The sequence below is a fragment of the Marmota flaviventris genome, chromosome 9, assembly GCF_047511675.1.
Source record: "Marmota flaviventris isolate mMarFla1 chromosome 9, mMarFla1.hap1, whole genome shotgun sequence".
Classification (NCBI taxonomy): Eukaryota; Metazoa; Chordata; class Mammalia; order Rodentia; family Sciuridae; genus Marmota; species Marmota flaviventris.
The window spans coordinates 30,077,919-30,098,760 of record NC_092506.1 but is presented as its reverse complement, the minus strand read 5'-3'; the positions used below and the strand labels follow the sequence as shown (position 1 = coordinate 30,098,760).

The window sequence follows — 20,842 nt, the reverse complement described above, 5'->3', positions numbered from 1 at the left end:
GGAGGGAAATCACTTTCACCCACAGAGGAGGGGCAAGGCACATTGTGGACAATTGACAAAGGTGGCAGGGTCCCCGAGGACCTGGACAAAAGAAAGGAACATTTGCCAATGCCCCCCCCCCCTTTTTTTTTTAATCACTAAGCATTCAGTAGGAAGCAGCATTAAACTTCAAGTAGCCTTATTTTTCACCATATGTACAGGCAGATCCTAGAGATCAGGCTGAAGTCATTCATAATTTCTTGGCAGAATATGAAGGAAATCCAGAATTGAGAGGGTCTCATTTTACTGCTTGCTACTCATAATGGGGAGAGTCTTTTATATGAGCCCTTGAGGCCCAGCAAAAGATCAGCAAGCATGTGTTGATTGTCGGCCATATAAATAGCACAGTGTGAAGCATCAAAGGAGCTGGTAAATAAGCCTATGAACTGGCTTCTGCCAATGAAGAGCTTGTATTTCCATTTTATGTTTCTTCTGGCTTTTGTTCTGATGTTGGGTTTGGGATTTGGTGGATGTCTGTCTCTTGGTAATGTTTATTTGGCGGTGGTCATGGCTGATGGGTGTGTTTTATGGAGTGCTTGCACCTGCAACTCAAAGGTCAGTACCTTTCCTAGAAGAATGCAAATGAAATGAATTCAAAACACTCAAAGTGATTTCAGTTATGGGCAACGGTTCAACCTCAGAACACTGAGGGTCCTGTGTTTGCCCAGGGAACCATTTCCTTGGTGCAGTGATGAGAATCCCTGTCCACAGACGAGATCAAAAAACCAATAATAGAATGAAATGGTATCTTTCACTTAATGGTTTTTAGAAGGGAGTTATGTATTTCCTTGTATAAATTTGATTTGAGTTACTCAAGCAGGTCATCCTAAATGGGATCTTTTCTCTTCTGTGGTTACAGGTATCCTACATAGTGTTATTTTTTTCCTACAGTCATGTTTGTTGACCCGCAATTAGATGCTTTTGTCTACTGATAGGAACACTAAAATTTAAATATTCCTTTTCCATGTCTCCATGTTCTCTGGTTTTCTTGAGGGTCTGGGTGCCGTGCTATAGTGGGAACTGGGCTGATCCATGGTGGGTGGGGAGTTCTGGTTCAGGCTTCACCTTGGCACTTGACCTTGATGGGTTATACCCAGAGACAAAGGGGAAGAAGGTAGAGACAAAATGGAATTCTTCTGCATACTTCTCCCTGTGGTGTGGCACATCTCGTTCTCCCCATGCACCTGTCCGTAGATCCTTCCTGTTAGCAGATCTCAGAGGACTTGTATTATGGTTCAAAATAACACTGGCTTCATCCCTCATTGAAACAGAGCACAGTCATTCCCAGAGCTTCTCTACGTCACATGGAGAACTGGAAGAAGATAAAGAGCAAACAACCATTTCTACTATCACATCTAGCAGTAAGGATAATAAAGCTCAGTTGGCTTCAGCTGTTGATAAACACCACTATTTTAAGGGTGCTTTTTCCATGTCTTTGGTGGAGGGACCTTAGCTGGCTGTTGCTACACTGCTTCTTTTGATCCAAAGGTGCATCTGGTGGTGGTCTCTGCATTTTCTGCTCTGTAGACCTCTTAGAAGCCATTGTACATTAAATGTAAACTGTGTTGCTTAATCTCTAAGGCTATACTTCTCAAGCTCTAGAGTTGGTGACTTAGTTTAAAAACAATGTATTGCTTCCTTACTATTTGCGATTGCTGTAAAAGTCTGATTCTATCACTTTACATTCTTTACATTAACAACATTATTTTGCCATTTGACCTCTGGAATGCAACTCTGTGGTGCTGGTGACCAAGAAGCAGTGCCCTCCTGGAAAAGGAAGGAAGAGTTAAGTTAGTAGCCTTAGGTCTTTGAAAACTTGTGTTTTCTATTTCACTTGCAGGCAGCATAATTTTATCTTTCACGCTTTGCTTTTCAATGCGGTGTTCCTTCTAGATCTTTGAAGGTGGATTCTGCTGAGAAAGAGCGCAAAATTGTCTCGTATCTAAGCTGACTTCAAGGCCACAGCTGTCTCGGCCTAAGCCTTACCTTAACAGCTCAGGCAGATGTTTCAACAAATGCTTCTTCTGGGTGTTACAATCACTTCTGTTGAGTGCCGTCCAAGTGGCATCTATTGAAAAATATCAGTTTTGTTCAATAGTGTGACCAACTTCCCTGTCTTTTGCTTTTGTTCTTGGATAACAAGAGGAAGGCTTTTGTAGCAATCGCATGCTCTGAAAAGAAGCACATGGAGGGTGGTGATCTTACACATGTGGGATTTTCATTGATTCCACCTCCACACAGATAGGAATGATGGCAGAGGTGGAAGAAGAGGTGGAAATCCTCCTGAAGACTCCACTACCTCATTGGAAGGTAAAACCTCCCACTACCCAGACACAAGGGAAAACAGGACCCTCATCCCAGTGACCCCTGCTCAGCCTGGGGTCTTTGGAGTTACTGAAGTTCCTGTTGGAGATTTCACCTCTAATGTTGATGGCTCTTTACCAGGTAATTTGGCCACTTGTTATCTGGTTTGCTTTCTTTACAGAGAGAAACCACATGCACTTTTTTCCTATTAAAGGGCTATTTTCTACGTACGCTGTGATTAGGCAACTTTGTGACTTTCATCCTGGACATCAACTCTACTGTCAGTAAACTCAGGTTTATTTAGGATAAAAATTATGCTTCCATTTACCAGTGCACTTTCCATTTTGTGTGTGTGTGTGATTTGGTTGTTATGGTGAGATTTCTTTCTTTGTCTTCTTCCTCATCTGGTGATCTATCAAGTTGAACCATATGAAATTAATGGTTTTGTGGAAATAATTGAATATTGGCAATTTCATTTGATTCAACTAATATATGCTGCCTATTTGGTATAGTTTACCCAAACGTGTGAGTAATTTCCTCTATTATCTTTTATTGGTGATGGATTGATCAATTTTACCTTTGGTGATGGGCTGGTGGCTAATCTCTTCTAGTTATGACGCACTAAAAGCTTTATGATCCAATCTACTATTAATGAATAGAAACCACTTCTTTTATTGTAATGGCAAAGAAATGACTTATTCAATTAAGTTTGATATGCACTTGGAATGAGACTTTTCTTCTCAAATAAGCAGTTCTCTAATTATTCTTTTGTTTGTTTCTCACTGTGCATTAAGAAATTCACAGTAAAAAGGGGGAACTAGAAAACATTCACTCTAGCCAGGAAACTAAAAACAAATTCCCTCTTCCTAGTATCAGCTATTTGAGTACTTCTTATGGCTCATTAATGTATTAAAAATTAGTGAATTTAAATATACTTTTTTTTTTTTATAACAGAGACCCTCCCTCCACAACCCTTCCTCCCAAAAGAAGAAAAAAAAAAAAGGAAACCTAATACATAAAACAGGTGGCTATGTGATGCTATGCCTGATGTAGGAAAAGAAATTCTAGAAGGTCACTTGTTTGGCCTTTCTTTTGGGCTGCCCACGCCGGGATTTCAAAGAAAACAGTTTAAAAAATACTGACTTCAGCAATACTGGCAGGACAGAGCCCCCTCACATTTCTTGTTTTTTTTTTGTTTTTCCATTTAGCACGGTTCTATTCTTCCTTGCTAAAAAACTCCAAGAACCATTGTTGGATTTCTTCTGGACAAGTGAATGTTATGAGTACTGCCAGCTGGGAGCACCCCTGTAATCTCAGCAGCTCTGGAGGCCGAGCTGGAGGAGGATCATGAATTCAAAGTCAGCCTTAGCAAAAGCGAGGCACTAAGCAACTCAGTGAGACCCTGTCTCTAAATAAAATATAAAATAGGGCTGGGGATGTGGCTCAGTGGTTGAGTGCCCCTGAGTATAATCCCTAGTACAAAAAAAAAAAAAAAAAAGGACTGCTTAGTTTCTCTTGGCAAAATAAGGCCTGTTGTGCAACCTAATGGATTTAAATTTTAAACAGCAATTTTAATAGTTACAGTATCCTATAAGGTTTACAAAACCTTGGTGATAAAAGGCCTTCTGTACAATCTGTATTCCCAGTTACTGATCCCTTCTGTGGAGTGTACAAGAGGTGGTAACCATACAGACAGACTTTTCATGGTTCCCCGTGGAGTAAATGATTAGTGAATAGTCTGATTCCCATCCTTGGTTTTCATTCAAACACTCATCCAAGTGTATTTCTGCCCATACATTTTTCTCAGTCTCTATGTTTATGGCTAGGAACTAACACATTCAGAACCGTGGTGACAGTGCTGGTGATGGTTTTGGTGATATTGGTGGTGCTTTTGGTATCGGGGATTACAATGGGGCATTTCAGCAAGTGCTGCCATCTGTTATTCTAACCATCAACCAAGGAACAAAGCAATCTATCTAATATGATTATGAGGGTGATCACCTTTCCTCATCAGGGAAATGAAGATGATCAGGTTACTGTTTTCTTTCCAGGTACCTTCTCAATGGATGACTACAGCCACTTTATGATACCATTGTCGTGATTTTTTTAAAAACAAGATTCTAGTATGATTAGTATTTTTTTTTTTTTTTTGAAATATGGTGTTGTTGTGGGGTGGAGAAGACAGGAAATTTTCACAGGCTAAATCCGGGATTCAACCTGTAGATATAGATTTTAGCAATTCTTGAGTTGGTCTAAGATTAAGCTTCATAGTAATGGATGTTTGAGAAGATGGGATTATATCAACTATTGGTATTGAAAATATAGACTTGACTTTTGAAAAATCATTGGGAACTAATTCTAATACCTGGATACACATTGTTCACATGTTATCATCTCACAATTTCTTTTTTCACTTTTTTTTTACCCCCTTTCCCCTAAATAGGTGGTTGACTTTTCTTTTTGAATCTTTAAATCATTCCATCACAAGATTTTTTTATTTTAATTCATTTCCTGCCTTCAATAAATCTCTTTAAGTGTTCCATGCCCTGAGCCAGAGTACACAGTGATCAGAAGTCTCATAATCCAATTTTTACTGTCTTTATTTAAAATACACAATGTCCAGTCCCAACCTCAGACCTGTGAGGGCATCATATTTTTGTGGGAGAGTTCTTTGCCACAGTTCTTGGATTTCTACCAAAAGCACATCTCCTAGGGGCATCCTTGAGGACCTATGCTACATCAGCTCCCTTAATTCTGATTAAAGTTCTAGTGCACTCATCATTGCACCAAGCAGTGAGCAGTCATTAATATCATGGACCCATTCCAGTCTCTTCCCATCATTCCTTGCTTACCTTTAAAAGATTAAACCCAGTGACGGGTTGTATGAAAATGCAAGTGCACCATACTGACCTTCCATCATTGCCCATGACAGGAGACCAAGACGCAGGTGGGAGGTCCCATACCACACATGGATCTGGATCGGCTGGTGAGTTTGAAACTGCTGTAGTCATTTACTGTTATAATCGTTGAACCTGAAGATTACTAATGAAGTATGAGTCAGTGTCTCCTGAGAAGTTGTTCACACATTTTTAGCATGCATTACAATCGCAGGGAGGGTGAATGAAGTCACATTGCTGGGGCCCCACCCTGAAAGTTTCTGATTCAGTAGGTCTGGGGTGCAGCCCAAGTATTTGTACTTCTAATAAATTCCCTGGTAATGCTGATGCTTCTGGGACAGGGACCACACTTTGAGAACTACTGCTCTGGAGGAAAGTCTTCCATCTGAAAGGATCAGCGAGAATTCAAGCAGGGCTGCTTGTTAACATTTGCCATCTGCCAGAATGACTAAGAGTGTGAGTCTGAAAGAGAAATATCCTGATCCCAGTTCCTCTACACACTAACCAAGAAAGATACACAAAGGGTTGGAGATTCAGTTTCCTAACTAATAAATTTGCGATAATTTGTTACAGGGCATTGATTTAAAGTCACATGATACGATGGCTAGCATTTAAGAGTTTACTGAGTGTTAGCAGCGTTGTTCAAAACACTTCAGAGGTTAGACCATATGCGACTGCTATTTCTTCTATTTCTATAGGGCAATAATTATCAATATCACCAAATTCAAAGTTCATCTAATATTAATTCATTTAATTAGACTACAAACCCTGTGTCATACATAAGGACCATTTTTTAGTCCCATGTTCCAGATGAGGAAACTAAGGCTCAAAGAAGGTTAAGTAAGTAACCTGGCCAAATTGGCATGAGCATTGAGTGACAGAGTCAGGTGTTGAACCCAGAGATTCATTGCCTCTCATAAGCACAGTCTAGAGAAAGCAATCCATTATAACCATAGTTACTGCCAGGCACACATTATTAAATAGATTCCTGTTTGCTCTCAGATCTCATCCCTGAAAACAGTACTTCTGGCAGCAAAAGTTTGACATGAGGCAGCTGATCTCTCATGCTGGGGCTAGCGAGAGGCTCTGCCATTGCTGCCTACTGTGGTTCCCCGTTAGCATTGCAAATCCAGGTGACCTCACACAAACCAGTTAATCCATGTAAATTATCATCCTCCCCTTCATGCCCAAGTTGGGGCAAGGATTGCCTACAGATTTAAAGCCAATCTGAAAATGGATAGTTACATGATGGCTTTGATAATAACCCTTTATGGAAGAGCATGGGAATGTAGGGCTCATTTGAAATACTTCTGAAGTAGAGACAGAAGTTGAAGGTTCCTTGGGTAGGGCCCTTGACCTTTCCCAGCCTCAGATCCTTATTAGTAAAGAGCGGAGCAGATCAACCAGCCTCGGTTACCCCCTAGAGTTTTTATGAGGAGCACAAGGTGTCAGGAATGTGCAAGTATTTTGGAAACAGTAGGGAGTTATTATTAAAAGTACTGCTCTTTGAAACCAAAAGACTCCAGCTACTCTGAAGTGTGGTCCTTGGACCCGCAGCAGAGACACCACTGAGGAGCTGGCTAGAAATGCAGAATCTCTGGCCAACGCAGACAGACTGGATTAGCATTTGCATTTTAACACCCCCCAGGTGGTTTGTGTAGAAGTCAAAGTTTGAGAAGCTCTCTCCTCCACTGCCTTTCTCACAGCTGAAGCCAAATGAAGGCTCTCTGCCCATGTCTCAGGTTGAGTCTCACCTCCCAACAAGAGTGCCCGGTGCCCCTCTTTACAGAAGTTGCTCTCCCTGCCAGTCCTACCCTAGATGGATTTGTGGAACGCTCTGGCTCAGGGGAGCCTGCTGTCTCTTGTCCATCCTCTTCAGCTTTTGCTTGAAGTGAGAATCTGGTGGGCGGGAGCTGGTCTCTTTGTTTGGCTCCTGTGCAGGTGTCTATTGTTCAAACAGGAGGTTTCATGTTGTTGTGTACACACCCAGATCTTTCCTTGCTGGGAGCACTTTTTGGAAAATCAAAATAAAGAGATTATGATCTATTAATGGTCTCCCTTTCAAATATCAAAGGCTGCTGTGAGTCAGGGAAAAGAAAAAAAAAAAAAAGACCAGAGAGAGTGACTGTACCTTAGGTGGTTTCCAAGGCCAAAGATCTCCAACTTAGATGGCCACTATCCCACAGCTTGTGCAGGTGAAGACCTGCCAATGACCAAGGACCCTGGCAGGCACTTAGGGTAAATGCTTTGGATACTTTAGAGGTTTGTGGAGTAAAAGGCCATTGTCAAAATGGGCTGGAGTATGTTGAAACAGTAAGACATCTGGTAAGAATTTGCTCTATTATGAGTTTTAACAAAAACATTGAATTATATAAATAGGAGTCTTCCTACCCCAAATAATCATTGTAATCAAGATTTCAGGGTCTGTTCTGCAGATTCCAAAGTCTGACTCTCTAAGAAAAGCTATTCATTTAAGTCCCTGCTGACTGGCTAAACATCTGAGTTTTCTCTCCTCAGTGGCCTTCAGTAGATTATGGCAGGTTCCCATTTGCTAGAGGAAAAAGCTCATTGTAGTAGGACATTTTCAAGTTTTGCTCTCAGGTAGTATAGGAAGTATCAAAAGGCAAAAACAAACACAAAATTCACGAAGCTTTAATTTAGGTAAGTCTCTTAGCAAGGTGTCTTAGAGGGGTTTTGTTGTTGTTGTTGTTTTAATTTTAATATGATGCTCTTCTCATTTTGATAAGCCACCTATTGTTTTGACTTGTGGATTGTATGTCTTGCAATGCTTCCCTCCCATTTGGGACTTTGGGATCATTTCCTTATTATTACAATATTTAGTGGTAGAAAATGTTCATTTTTCCAACAAAGGTGTGTTCCACTAATACATGGGTAAGGAATCTACTAGGGTGATTTTTTCAGTGACAGAAAAGGTCATCGCTCCCAGATCCTTATTATTTGGTGTTTGTTTGGGCTTCTGTGATGATATTAGATGTGATCTTTAGATTCAGTTTGGACATTACATGTGCAAGCAGTGAGGGGGGTGGACACCTGACTTTTAAGAGTGTCAAGATTTGAGACATCTGAAGCCAATTCTTTATTTGGCTCAGGACCAGAACTGACCATTGCATCCCCTAGAGATCTTGTTAAAATGAAGACTCTGCTTCGGTAGGTTTGTAGGAAGGGCTGACATTCTGCATTCCTGGCGAGCTCCCAAGTGATGGCTATGCTGCCAGCCCAGGGGCCACACTTGGAGGAGCAAGGTCCTAAATTAAACATAGAGATTAATAACTACACACAACTACCATGACTGCATAGTTCTTTAAGTCTCTGTGAAATGATGATTAAGTAGTCTATTATTATCATCCCCATTTCATAAGTGAGAAAACCAAGACTTAAGGAGGGTAATTTGCCCAGCCCACATTGTTAGCAAGAGGCAGATGTAGGACTGGAATCCGAGGCTGCCCAGCTAGAGCCCAAAGTCTTAACCACTGCACCACACAGCTTCTAAGAATTTTCATGTTTCTCGACACAAAATAATGTTTCTGAGCCTTCCCCTTAATTGCATGGAACTCTTGAGGGGGGTGGATTGTCTTGCAATGTCTTTTACATAACACCATAAATGTCTGTGGCTTCAATCTATAAATAGTTTCTTAGTGATGCAGACCTTGGAACTTGGCCCCACGTGTTGCTCTGGAAAGAACTCCTGGTTATGCATTCCAAACTTGAGCTAAGAGATCTTGTTGCTTTTCCCCTTAGGACATTCAAGTGGGAGTCAAGAAGGTGGGGCAACCACGACTTCTGGGCCTATAAGGAAACCCCACATTCCAGGTGAGTTAAAAAAAAAGAAAGTTTCTCAGAATGTTCCAGGAAGAAGAAGAAACCCAATCAAATGCCCATTCTCCTAAATTAAGGTCCCCTGAACCTGATGGCTTCTCTTTGAAAGTTTAAGAATGAATGAGAGTACCATGCTTCTTGGAAGAAAAGGATGGAACACTCTTGTTTCCTTGGTCCCCTGGGTCACCTAGGTGGGCTGAGCTCACATTCAGATCCCCTGGCCTGTCTCAGAGAAGTGCTATGTTATTTACTAAAGTTTTCTTCACAAATGAGTGATTACCCGAGCTCTCCTAGGACCTTCCTATTCCCACCAACTGTCCCCTTTATTTCTTGGGCTGGATTTTTTTTTTTTTTTTTGCATTGCAAATAAGGAGGAGATATAAGGACCATCTGTGTTGGGTGGAGCAAAGCATTCTTCTTTTCCCTTCATTACTTTTTTCATGAGGGTCAATCCACTGATCCAGTCAAAAAAAAAAAACTTTTCAGAAAATATTATATGTGCAAGTAGTGAGGGGGGTGGACACCTGACTTTTAAGAGTGTCAAGATTTGAGACATCTGAAGCCAGTTCTTTATTTGGCTCAGGATCAGAACTGACCATTGGTAAAGGGCGATTACAGAGAGGAAGAGCTCTCCCAGCATAGTAAATTACCCTTTTAATTCTCCCCTCTTTGGAGGGCTCCAAACTGAGCCACTCGTGGGAAAAGAGAAGAATGTGGTGTATGCCTGGCTCCTCTGCCTCAGCTTGTCTGAGCACACTTGAAGGCAGAGCCTCTGGAGAGAGGGGATGGGCTGCCAGGGAGGACAGGGAAGGAGAAGGGAAATGCAGGAAGCTGTGACTGGCAGTAGGTGTCTTCCCAGCTCAAGTGAGAGTGAATGTGGAACATCTCAGATCCAGAGACCAGGGCCAAGGTGCAGCGTAGGCTGGAGAAATAGTACACTCCCGTCAGCCTCCCCACCTATTTGAGATGAGCCAAAGGTGGTACCCAGCAGGAAATAGGAGGAAACCAAGACTTCTCAAGAAAGTGGACAATGAATGACTTTCCATCTTTCTTCTTTCTCAAGCCCTGGTTCATTGCAAGCATATAAAACTTGCACTTGCCAAGTCCTACCTTAATCCTATCAAAGCCTGACCTTAAAACAAGTGTATAGTATTTCAATAGGGCACAGTCATACATGGTATCAAAGAGATTTTCAAAAATATAACTAAACAAATGGACAAAAATATCTCACCATTCAGAAGCTCCATGGTTACTATTTTCATCTGTATTCTTCCTGTTGTCTTTCAATGTAATTTATGTACAAAAATAGAACTGTATGGTGCGTGTGGTCTGGTCAACCATTCCTGGTGGTTGACCACAGCTTTTTCACATAGTTTACTATTTTCTTTTTGGATATATACAATGGATATATCCTAATTTATTTAACCAATCCCCTACCATTAGATATTGGGTTGTTCCTAACTTTTAATATTAGAAACAGCACAGTAAAGTGCATCTTTACAGCTACTTTTGAGATTCTATAAGTTCCAGGAAGTATAACTATGGGATCAAAAGCATGAATATTTTGAAAACTCTTGCAAATGGAGCCAAATGACCCTCATTACGTGTGCACAGATTCACCTGCTTTCTACCTCCCAAGCAGGGTCCTTTGCCACACTCACTAGAATGTGACCTTCATTTTTGTTTAGAATGTTTCTTTCAAAAGAAGCATAAATTTCTTTAATACTGCACCAAAGGCATCTACAAGTCTCAACAAGTCACCCTAGATGTTTTTGGAAAGAGATTTCTCGTGGTAGGACTTGAAAATGCTGACTGATGATAAAAGATTCATTCAGGAGGCCTGTTGGACAAGCAGCTACAGAAAAATTCTTATTTTACAATGACCTGCCTGGTGGCTGAACCTTTTGGTTGGAGGGCTCTCGGTGCTGACTGTGGTTCTTATTTGAAACAGGTTGATTTTTAAACTGCATTTTTGGTTTTACAAAGTACATTTCCAAAGCTCATGCGTGTCCTTTGGTTCCTTCACACCAGAGTGGCTCATCATCTTGGCCTCCCTCTTGGCCCTGGCTTTGATTCTTGCAGTCTGCATTGCTGTCAACAGTCGGAGAAGGTAAGAGGCTGCCCCTTGGGGCCTGCGACTTGGGGGAGGCATCAATAAACTGAGGCTTTATGTCCTTGCTGCTCAGAGTGTAGTTCCTGTGACCAGCAGCCTTGGCTTCCTGGAAGCTTGTTAGAAATGCAGAATCTTAGTCCCAACCCCAGACCTCCTATTTTAGAGTTTGGGCTTTAACAAGATCCCAGGGCTTGGTGGGCATGGCACAGTTTAAGAAACCCTCCTGTCCCATTCTTTAGAGAAAGGAGACATTGGTGATTAGTTGGACCCCCACTTTTAAGTGGTTATTGAATCTCATGGTTCTTAATTTTTGCAGAGTTAAACCCAATGAAGACTCTCTCTCATAAAAGTTATGAAATAGCTCACAACAAAGTAAAGATTCATTCATTGATTTGTTAAATAAACATTTATTAAGTGCTTTGAGGATCCACAAAATATGGAAAGATTCAGGGATCTTTAGCCTGACATCCATGGAACCCTTCCAGAACCCTTGCCTGAAGCATGAATTAGCTTTGTCTTTTTTTTTTTTTTTTTTTTTTTGTAATAATGTTTTCTATTTTCTGGAAGCTGCAGTTACAAGAATTCAGGTTATAGCCTAGGAAAACTTGCTAACATTGAGATCTATGGAACAATAAAGAACTTTCCTTAGGAGAGTGGGTAAAGACAGAGTACTCCGGTGGATAAAGACAGAGAAGACCTAGAGAGAATGGGCAAGTGTTCTCTTTGCCTGTCCTTAGAGGCCCCTCTCTCTTCCTACCTCAACCAGGGCTTAGCAGTTTGAAGATTATTTGCATGGCACATACACATAGTTAAGCCACAAGCAGGCACCAGAAATAATGCTACCCAGGGTGAACAGGAGGACAATAATAATTCTCGCAACAGAGGAAATGAGCATTAACCAGGCAGACTTTAAAATAAAGGTGTACTTTTATATAAGTGGAAATTTTCTGCCCAAGACTCTTTAAAGACTCATTATGAAACCTTTGTAATATTAAACCGTTCGTAGATGTCCCCCGGGATTGCTTCTAAAGTAAGAGAATCTTATTTTCAGGTAGGGCTGCCTGCATTGTGCCTCTGAATCATCTCACAGGCCAGAAAATGCCCCTTAGTTTGGGAGAAGACCTAGAGAGGAATTATAGACTCTTGGTTGTTCACTTTTAGAAAACAATAAACAACTAATACCATGTTGTGCATAACCTTTGTAGTCTCCAATTATCTGAGGAAATCGATAGTACCAAATTTATACTGGTACAAGTTAATAAAAGTAGTATATTTTGGTGCCCCTGGGTTCAGTCCACACTACCAAAAAAAAAGTACTATATTAAAGTCAATAGCTGTGTTTCTCTATATACCTTTGAGAGCATTAAAAAAAAAAAATCAGTCACACAAGGAACAAGAACCAGGGGTCTAAAAAACCTATGTGCTCCTATTAATGAAAAGGGATTTTTTAAAAAAGATGAATCTAAATAATGTGACAAAGAATCTTTATACTTCCCCCGGCTTCCTTGTCTTCCCTTGGATTACTGTTGCTCAATTAAATATGAATTTCCCATTGTTTGAAATCAGTCCTTTTGTCGCAGGCCCTAGAATGTACCCCTAATGCTCACATATACAGTCCATAAGTTTTGCACATGTCACCATGGAGACCTTGGCCTGCATGCTGTCGACGTGGGGAGCCCTCCGAGAAGCAGCTCAGCTGTCCCCAAGAGCAGCTGGGGTCGGTACATCGTGGAGGGTTAGCTCCCTGTCTTGTCAGCAGCAACAGAGAGGACAGGGCCTCATGATCCCGGGTCCTATCCTCCCAAGACCAGCAGTCACCATAGCAACAGGCAAACAGGGACACACAGGACCCAACAGAGCAAGTATCTCACTGGGAAAGTAGCTGTGTGAACGCCATAAATTACTGTGTCCCGATTTGATAATTGAAAACAGATTTGCCACTCAGCTAAAGGATGGTTAACGGCTGCACAGGCCCTGAATGTTTACTGCATTCCTAAAGCCAACAGCCCATTTCTAATCCTGTTAGAAGGCTGGGGCCTTTCTGCTTTGGGTGTTAACACTGAAGAGTGATGCAGAATCCTATTTTCATCAAAGAACGTTTGGTTGAAAATAGGACCTCAAAGCAGACTTATTCATTCAGCAAACATCTTTTTTAATTTTATTTTGGTACCGGGCATTAAACCCAGGAGCACTTTATCACTGAGCCACATACCCAGCCCTTTTTTATATTTTATATAGAGATAAAGTTTCGCTGAGTTGCTTAGGGCCTTGCTAAGTTGCTGAGGCTGGCTTTGAGGTCTGATCCTCATGCCTCAGCCTCCTGTGCTGCTGAGATTACACGTATGTGCCACCATGACCAGCTCAGCAAATATCTTTTGGGTGGCTCCCGTGACCATCAGCACTGGTGAGAAGGAAGAGAAAAAATGAAGCGTGCTGTTCCTTCCATAGAAGAATCTTGAGTTTTAGTGGTTGTATAAGCCTGTCAGATTTGAGTCACTTATTATTTGTGGAGAACACCCTCAGTGCCAGCCATTGTATAGGGATTATGGTTGAAAGAGGAAAGATGTTAGTGGCTGATGTTGACGCACAGGATTGACCATGACAAAGTGCTCTGTGAGACACTGACGTAGGGTGTTCCATGACTTCTTCAACTTTCCCCACCCCCCCGCCATATTCCAAAATTGCTTTCGTTGATGTTCTTTTTGAAACCAGCCTCATTGAATGACAGCTCCCCAAGGGGAAATGGACTTGATTTACCCCCACTAAGAGCACATCATTTCAGGAGTCAATTGGGGTGGTAGATATTGGATGAAGCCCAAGAGAAGCAGCCTGCAGGCATCTTTCCCTTAAAGAATTTTTCCAATGTGTCTGAAGAGGAAAAAAAGACCTGAGGACATTGTCAGAGAAGACTTTCCAAGACAGGAGGGATTTAAGGACATTTCTAGACTGATTGTGCAGAAAAGACCTCCGCAGGTCTCTGCTCTTATGGGAATAATCATATTTTCTGTGAACCCAGAAGGCAGTTACCCATCCTCTTCTTGGTAGGTCCCCTCCATAAATCTCCATAATTTAGAAATGTCTTCCCGGTCTATTTCCACTGTCTAGCTTGCTGGGATCCTGCTGGATCACAACAGTGCTATTCAATCACACTTTCTGAGTGATGGACACATGCTGCATCTGTACTGTTTGTCCATAGCCACTAGCCACCTGTGGCTCATGAGCACTTAAAACACGGCTAGTTCCACCAAAGTAGTGAATTTTAATCCCAGTGGCTCAGGAGACTGAGGTAGGAGGATCTCGAGTTCAAAGCCAGCCTCAGCAAAAGCCAGGTGCTAAGCAACTCAGTGAGACCCTGTCGAGTGTCCCTAGTTCAATCCTCAGTAGCCCCCAAAATAAAATAATAATTTTAAATTTTACTCATTTTGTTTAAATTTAGTTGACACTTAACACCTGTGGCTGGTGGTTACTTGTGTTAGATGGCACAGTTCTAAAACAACGCAAAATAAATTCCTAAATATCTTTTAAAGATTTTTCAGGTAGAAGAGACGTGAATCAGTTGTTAAGTTAGTTGCCAACGAAGCCTTTTGAGATAAATTCCACCATGTCCTAAAAGTTCGTTACCTGGATATTAAAGCCCATCCAGCCTGCCCTGCCCCCTCCTGGTGAGCCCTCCATCTGGTGGTCACTGTGCTTGGTCACAGCGGGACCTTTCCATGAGAGAAGACAAAGGCAAAACACAAGTCAGCAAGGATCCCCGGCCTTGGGAGTCATAAGGTCTAAGCTGTGACTCTGGCAATGTGACTCTGGACAATACCCGTGACCTCTGGACTCAGTGTTCAGTTTACATAAAAAGGAGTTGAGCTGGATGATCCCTAAGGTCTCTTCAGCTGCTGTTCCTCCTTCATTCCTAGAACTAAGGAAAATGGAAAATTTAGCCCTTATCTTTTGAAACTATTTATTAAGCACCTAGATCACTCAATATTGGACTGAGTTATTTATGAGAATCGTCTTACCCTCCTCCAAGAGCTCAGACAGATAATGGAGATACATAAATCCAAAGAGGAGAGGAGCCAGCCAGAGGTCAAGTGTAGTATTCCTGTGTTCTAAGGTCAAGTGCTATTTACTTCCAAAATCAGCTTCATTTAGATTAATAACGTGTTCGTCCCCGCCCCTGCATGCAGAGACAGATTTTTGGTTTTTATGCTTACAAATCACTTTGCCACAGTACTTCATTCCCCTGCTCACCCATCCAGTGGGCAGGCAAATAGAAATTACTTTAATGAGGCAACTTTCCTCCAAAGAACACAGAATACCACCTGAGAATTTAGAATCATGCAAGTGGCAGTCTAGTTGTAGCCCTTTAAACCCTTTTAATAGTACATAAAACATGATGGGAGGAGGAGGCAGCCAGAGGAAATCAGCCTAGTCCATTTCACATGCCTCTCGTTATGCCAGCAATTACAGTCAGCCTCTTCTTGATCGCTTCCTGAATTCCGGATACCCGTCTAAGTGCTTAGTGTCCTCAACCCACATTGTTCATAAAAGCAATAAATAATAACAATAATAGACTCTTTTATTGAGTACCAGGATCTGTGTTGAGGTCTCTCCATTCTCCTGTGAGGCTGATAACTCTCCATTGCCTCATTTCACAAGTACCCAAAACTGAAGCTCAGAGAGGTTGAATAGCTCCAGGTCACACAGCTGCAAGGTCTCCCAGCCCAGCCTCCCAAACCCTGCTCTTGACCATGCACCCTACTCTGTGGGCTTTAACCACGCCCCCTGTCCTCGTAACTTTGCTCCGTAGTTCAAGCATCTTTCCCTCTACCCTTCACCAAGCCTCATGCCAGAGGATATAAGATCCACCTCCTGTGGAGGAGGTATAATTTCTATTTCCCCAAACAAGAGATTAAAGTTTATAGCCTTGGCAGTCCTACAGGGAATGGCCTGTGATCATGAATAATAGAGGCTTTGTCTCTATAACTCAAATATCCAGCGGCAAAGTGAACAATTCCGACTTCATACTGTTTCCAGATATCCAGATGGTTGGCAGCACTGATAAGAGCCAAGCAGGGCTGGGCTTTTGGTCATAAAAGTCTAGATTTGAATATTGACTCTGTCAGTCTTATCCCTTAGGTGACCTCAAGAAAGTTATTAAACTTCTCTGGGCCCCAGTTTCCACTGCTGTGTAATGGGGACGATTGCTGCTTTGTGGGACTATTATAAGGATCATAGAAAATTATTTGCGAAGAGTCTGGAGTTCAGAAAGTATTTAACGAATGCTAGTCCTTCTCTCCTCTTCCCCGCCCTCCTGGTAGTTGTGAAACTGTGCAACTTTGCTTCCTTTAAGCACCGTTTTCTAACTGCTCTGTGTGTAGCTGTGATCATGTTACAGGAAAGAGGAAGCCCTGCACCAGGCCGGGAGGGTGAGGCAACGCTATGACAATAGCAGGACAGTCTCATGCTCATTTGTAGAAAACCTTCTTCTGCATTTGAGTCTTAAGTAAGGTGATGAAGAAACCTTAAAGTAACAGAGAATAATTTATCTTCTACCCAGGGTTATACGTGAGTGAACCAATGTTAGGGAAAATCAAAAATATGGCCTCTATTTCTAGAACAATGTTGTTTTATTCTTCTCTGTGCAAGCAGTAATAACACTGACAAGGCCAACAAATGTTGACGGGGAGAGGAAGTAGTGCAACTTTCTTGAACACACAAATCAGAATGATTTACAATCGTCATGTTGACGGTTCACCTGAGTCTGCAGGAACTGCTGCAGTGTTCACAAAAGTCAACATTTCCATTGCATGGTGTGGTAGGAGAAGAATTAGAGCTTGGGAGTCAGACCAACCAGGGTTTGAATCCTGACTCTTTTACTGCTTGTTAAATATTTTGGGAAAAATACTAAATGTTCAGATCTCCAATTCTTCCTGTGACAGGATGATAATAATAGCGCTGGGTTCCCAGAGTGTTGATCACGGATTCTCCAACCCGACCGTGCATCAGAAGCCCTCACAGGCTTGTTATACCTCAGGTCCTGGGCCCCAACCCTAGAGTTTTCTGATTCACTGAGAATTCCCATTTCTAACAAGTTCCAAAATGATGCTTTTGCTGTTGGTCCAGGGACCTCACTTTGAGAAATGCTGGTTGTTAAGAGTTGATAAGATAAAGTAGAGAAGGTATCAAGCTCAGTGCTTTCGGTCATTATAAACTGTGGTGATGGTCATGGTCATGATTGAACAGTGATGATGGTCATGAAGATGGTGATTGAGTCATTTGACCCTGTCTCCACTTTATCTTAGTCAAAAGGCCAGCAACCCATGCTCATTTTACCCTTTCTCTCGATGTTTTACAAATGATTAGGTGTGGGCAGAAGAAAAAGCTGGTGATCAACAATGGCAATGGGACCGTGGATGACAGAAAGCCAAGTGGACTCAACGGGGAAGCCAGCAAGTCTCAGGAAATGGTGCATTTGGTGAACAAGGAGTCATCGGAGACCCCAGACCAATTTATGACAGCCGACGAGACACGGAACCTGCAGAATGTGGACATGAAGATCGGGGTGTAACATCTACACCATTAACTTGAAAAGAAACCACAGTTTGAAATATAACCATTACAGGGAGCTGGGACACTTCACAGATGCAATGTGCTACTGATTGTTTTATTGGGGACTTTTTTTTAGCATAAAATTTTCTACTCTTTTTTGTTTTTTTGTGGTTTTTTTGTTTTGTTTTGTTTTTAAAAGTCAGGTCCAATTTATAAAAACAGCATTGCTTTCTGACATTAGGACTCAGTTAATAATCCACAAGAATCTGACAGTTCCAGTTCCCCACTAGAGGCCTTCACCCCTTCAGGGTGTGCTAAAGATGGCTTCTAACAAAGACCACAAATACATGTGTCTGATTCCCAACCTTCTCCATACCCTACCTCCCAGCTAACAGTCACCAGCTAAGGACATTCCCGGAGGCTAAAAGAGATTGGTCCCTGGGAGAAAATCTGAATGGGCCCATATTGTCCCTCCAGCAGCCCGTCCCTGGGCATTGCTCTCCAGTGAGGGTAGGGGTTTGGGGTGTACTGGTTATACATCCCTTTTAACAAACAGACGCCCCTGGAAATTTTTCAGATGCTTCTGGGAGACACCCAAAGGGTGAAGCTATTTATCTGTAGTAAGCTATTTATCTGTGTTTTTGAAATATTAAACCCTGGTGGTCCTTTGATCAGTATGATTTTTTTTTAGGTTACTTTGTCAGAGGCATAAAAGGGTTTCAGCTGATACATAATAAATATCTGTACTTCTTCCATTTTAACCCTTTGTGCTGTGATCCTTCTGTCTCTAAAACCAGCAACGCCTGGGTCTCTAGAGCTCATTGGGATAATCTGAGAATGGTCCTCCTTAAACTCATCTCAGAGTCCCTGGACTCCCACTCAGGATCCCTCAGCCAAACCTCACAGATCAAGGAAGGCAGCACTGTTTGATTTCTGAGGCTGTTCAAAAGCTTTCTCTTGGATTCTGGAGTCAGAATTGTGAGCAGAAGAGCTTCAGCCGCTTTGGGGTTTTAATGGCCACCTTTCTGTTCCCTTGAAGGGTTTTGAGAAATCATATTCCATTTTTATCACCTGCCATTTGTGGGGTCCCATTTCATAGATGCTGACCCTAGTGGTGATTTCCAAAAAAACATATCATTATGCCTTTTGACCTCTCATGATTATAAATGAAAAAGTATGGTCAGTGGCCAACTGATTGGCATAGGTTGGTAGGTGGTGGGGGTATGTGGTATAGATCTTATTCCACTGTTTTATGGCATATTTGTTTGTCTGCCCCCCATGCAGTTTCTGACTGGGATGAGTTAAGTTCCTGGGGAATCCCTCAAAAGTTTACAGGGTTTCTCACCACTGGAATCTTATCACCAGAAAAGCAGGTTTATGGCTAAACAAGAGAATAATGGCTTTATCCTCTGTCCTGTGTTTTTCCAACTTGGCAAGTCCTTTGGGGCACCTCTTCATCATTCAGGATGTGCCATTGGTCCTGGAACTTCCAGGGGCTACTCATAACCGATAAGGTTGACGCTCTCAAGTAAGGGTTCTCCCTTTTTAGGCTTCCAGAAAAGTCGCTCATTGCCTGAACTGCTGTGCTTCACAGGCAATGTTTTTCAAGTCAAAAATAGGAAAAGAAGGGGGGAAAAATCCCTACTTAAAAATGAGGACTGGTTTGTACAAAGAGTTGACAGGAAGGGTATATTTAAAGGAGAGATGCAAACTTTCCACTCCTTCCCAACCACTGCTCTTCCTACCCGCTCTGACCTTCTCCCTCCGCTCTGGCCACAATCTTAAAAATGAAAACTCCTTTCTCTCCTTCTGTGAATGTTTTTGGCTACTTGCATGTTCAGATACCTGGTTTTCTTTTTTATTTTCCTTTTCAAGTTGAAAGAAAATGGACATCAGTTTTCTCTGGGTTGTCACTCCCACCAGTATTTAAAAATTCCCCTTTTTTCTAAGGGATTTCTTGGCTCTGCCACACACCCAGACAGGCTCCCTCAGGCTCTTTAACCTGAATGCCACAAGCCACTCTGGGATCGGCTTTAAGAGGGCCCTGCCAGGCTCCACCTGTCCCCCAGATTCTTTTGGGGGCACACACATTGGAGAGTCAAGTCTCACAGCTAGAGATGATTTCCCGCCCGTTCTAGACATTTTCCAACAAACAGGCGGGGTAGGAAATGATTTGACATAATGGCCATGACTCTGAAAGCATAATTTGACCACATGTCATTCCCACCAATGACATGCCAGGTGGCCTGGACTAAGTCATTAAACTGGGCCCTTGTTACAAAAGTAAGGGGCCACCATTTAACTATATCACAAAGCAACCCGAGAGGTTAAGGCATAATTTTCCCCGCAATTGTCAATCTTTTATGTCTCCTGAGGGCCTTCCTTAAATTAGCTCTGGGTGAAAAAATCAAATGAGGCAAAAGACACCTCCAACTCCCCATTTTGCAGGTTCTAGCCTGTCAACATGTATTCTTCCAGCAGAACCTCTCAAAAGGTTTTGCACTGAAACCCATAACATCAAGAATCAGTTTTGTGTCAACATTCACTCAATGATGTCACAGCAGAGCAGTAGAAGAGAGGAAATATCCAACTTCTCTGGAAGAATGAAATGTCCTTAAGAACAAGAAGAACAGGTTCATTTGCTTTTGTCCTAGGTGTGTCTTGTTGTAAGTCCTCGGTGTGGAGTTAGCAAAGACTGGCCCATTGTTCATGTTTGTACAGTGATCATTGCTATTGCTACTTGGATTTTTCAGAGCATACCCTTCCTCTGGTTTTTGTATATTTATTGATGGACCAATAATAATGAGGAAAGCATGACATGTATTCTGCCCGGTTGAAAGCACTTATTGGAAAATATTAAAAGGCTAACATTAAAAGGCAAAAGGAAATGGACTCAGAAGTCTCTAATTCAAGGGAAATGGGAGGCTGGGAGGGACGAGCTGTGGTTGTCTCTCTGGGTAAAATGGAAGCACAAAGTCAAAGGTTTCTGAGGTGGTTGAAGCCTCACACTCATCTTGTTTTTTTTTTTTTTTTTTCTAAAAGGAAAAACTACATGGTTTCCAACACTCAAGAGTCTTTTATTGAAGAAAGTTTGATTTTCTTTTCA

At 42.0% G+C, this 20,842-nt stretch overlaps 1 protein-coding gene across 9 annotated transcripts in view; it reads left to right on the top strand.

Moving 5' to 3' along the window:
- Positions 1-18,497, top strand: part of Cd44 (CD44 molecule (IN blood group)) — an 81,490-nt gene extending 62,993 nt beyond the window's left edge. For 4 of the 9 annotated variants that reach the window (XM_027936736.2, XM_027936727.2, XM_027936729.2 and 1 more), the window contains 6 exons: positions 1,311-1,400; positions 2,281-2,484; positions 5,276-5,329; positions 9,000-9,071; positions 11,109-11,187; positions 17,551-18,497. In XM_027936736.2, the coding sequence (XP_027792537.1) occupies positions 1,311-1,400; positions 2,281-2,484; positions 5,276-5,329; positions 9,000-9,071; positions 11,109-11,187; positions 17,551-17,755 (704 nt within the window). In that variant the 3' untranslated portion in view covers positions 17,756-18,497. The remainder of the gene's footprint in view (positions 1-1,310; positions 1,401-2,280; positions 2,485-5,275; positions 5,330-8,999; positions 9,072-11,108; positions 11,188-17,550) is intronic. The other 5 variants (XM_027936733.2, XM_027936734.2, XM_027936730.2 and 2 more) reach the window with 4 other exon arrangements.
- Positions 18,498-20,842: the final 2,345 nt, after the last annotated feature.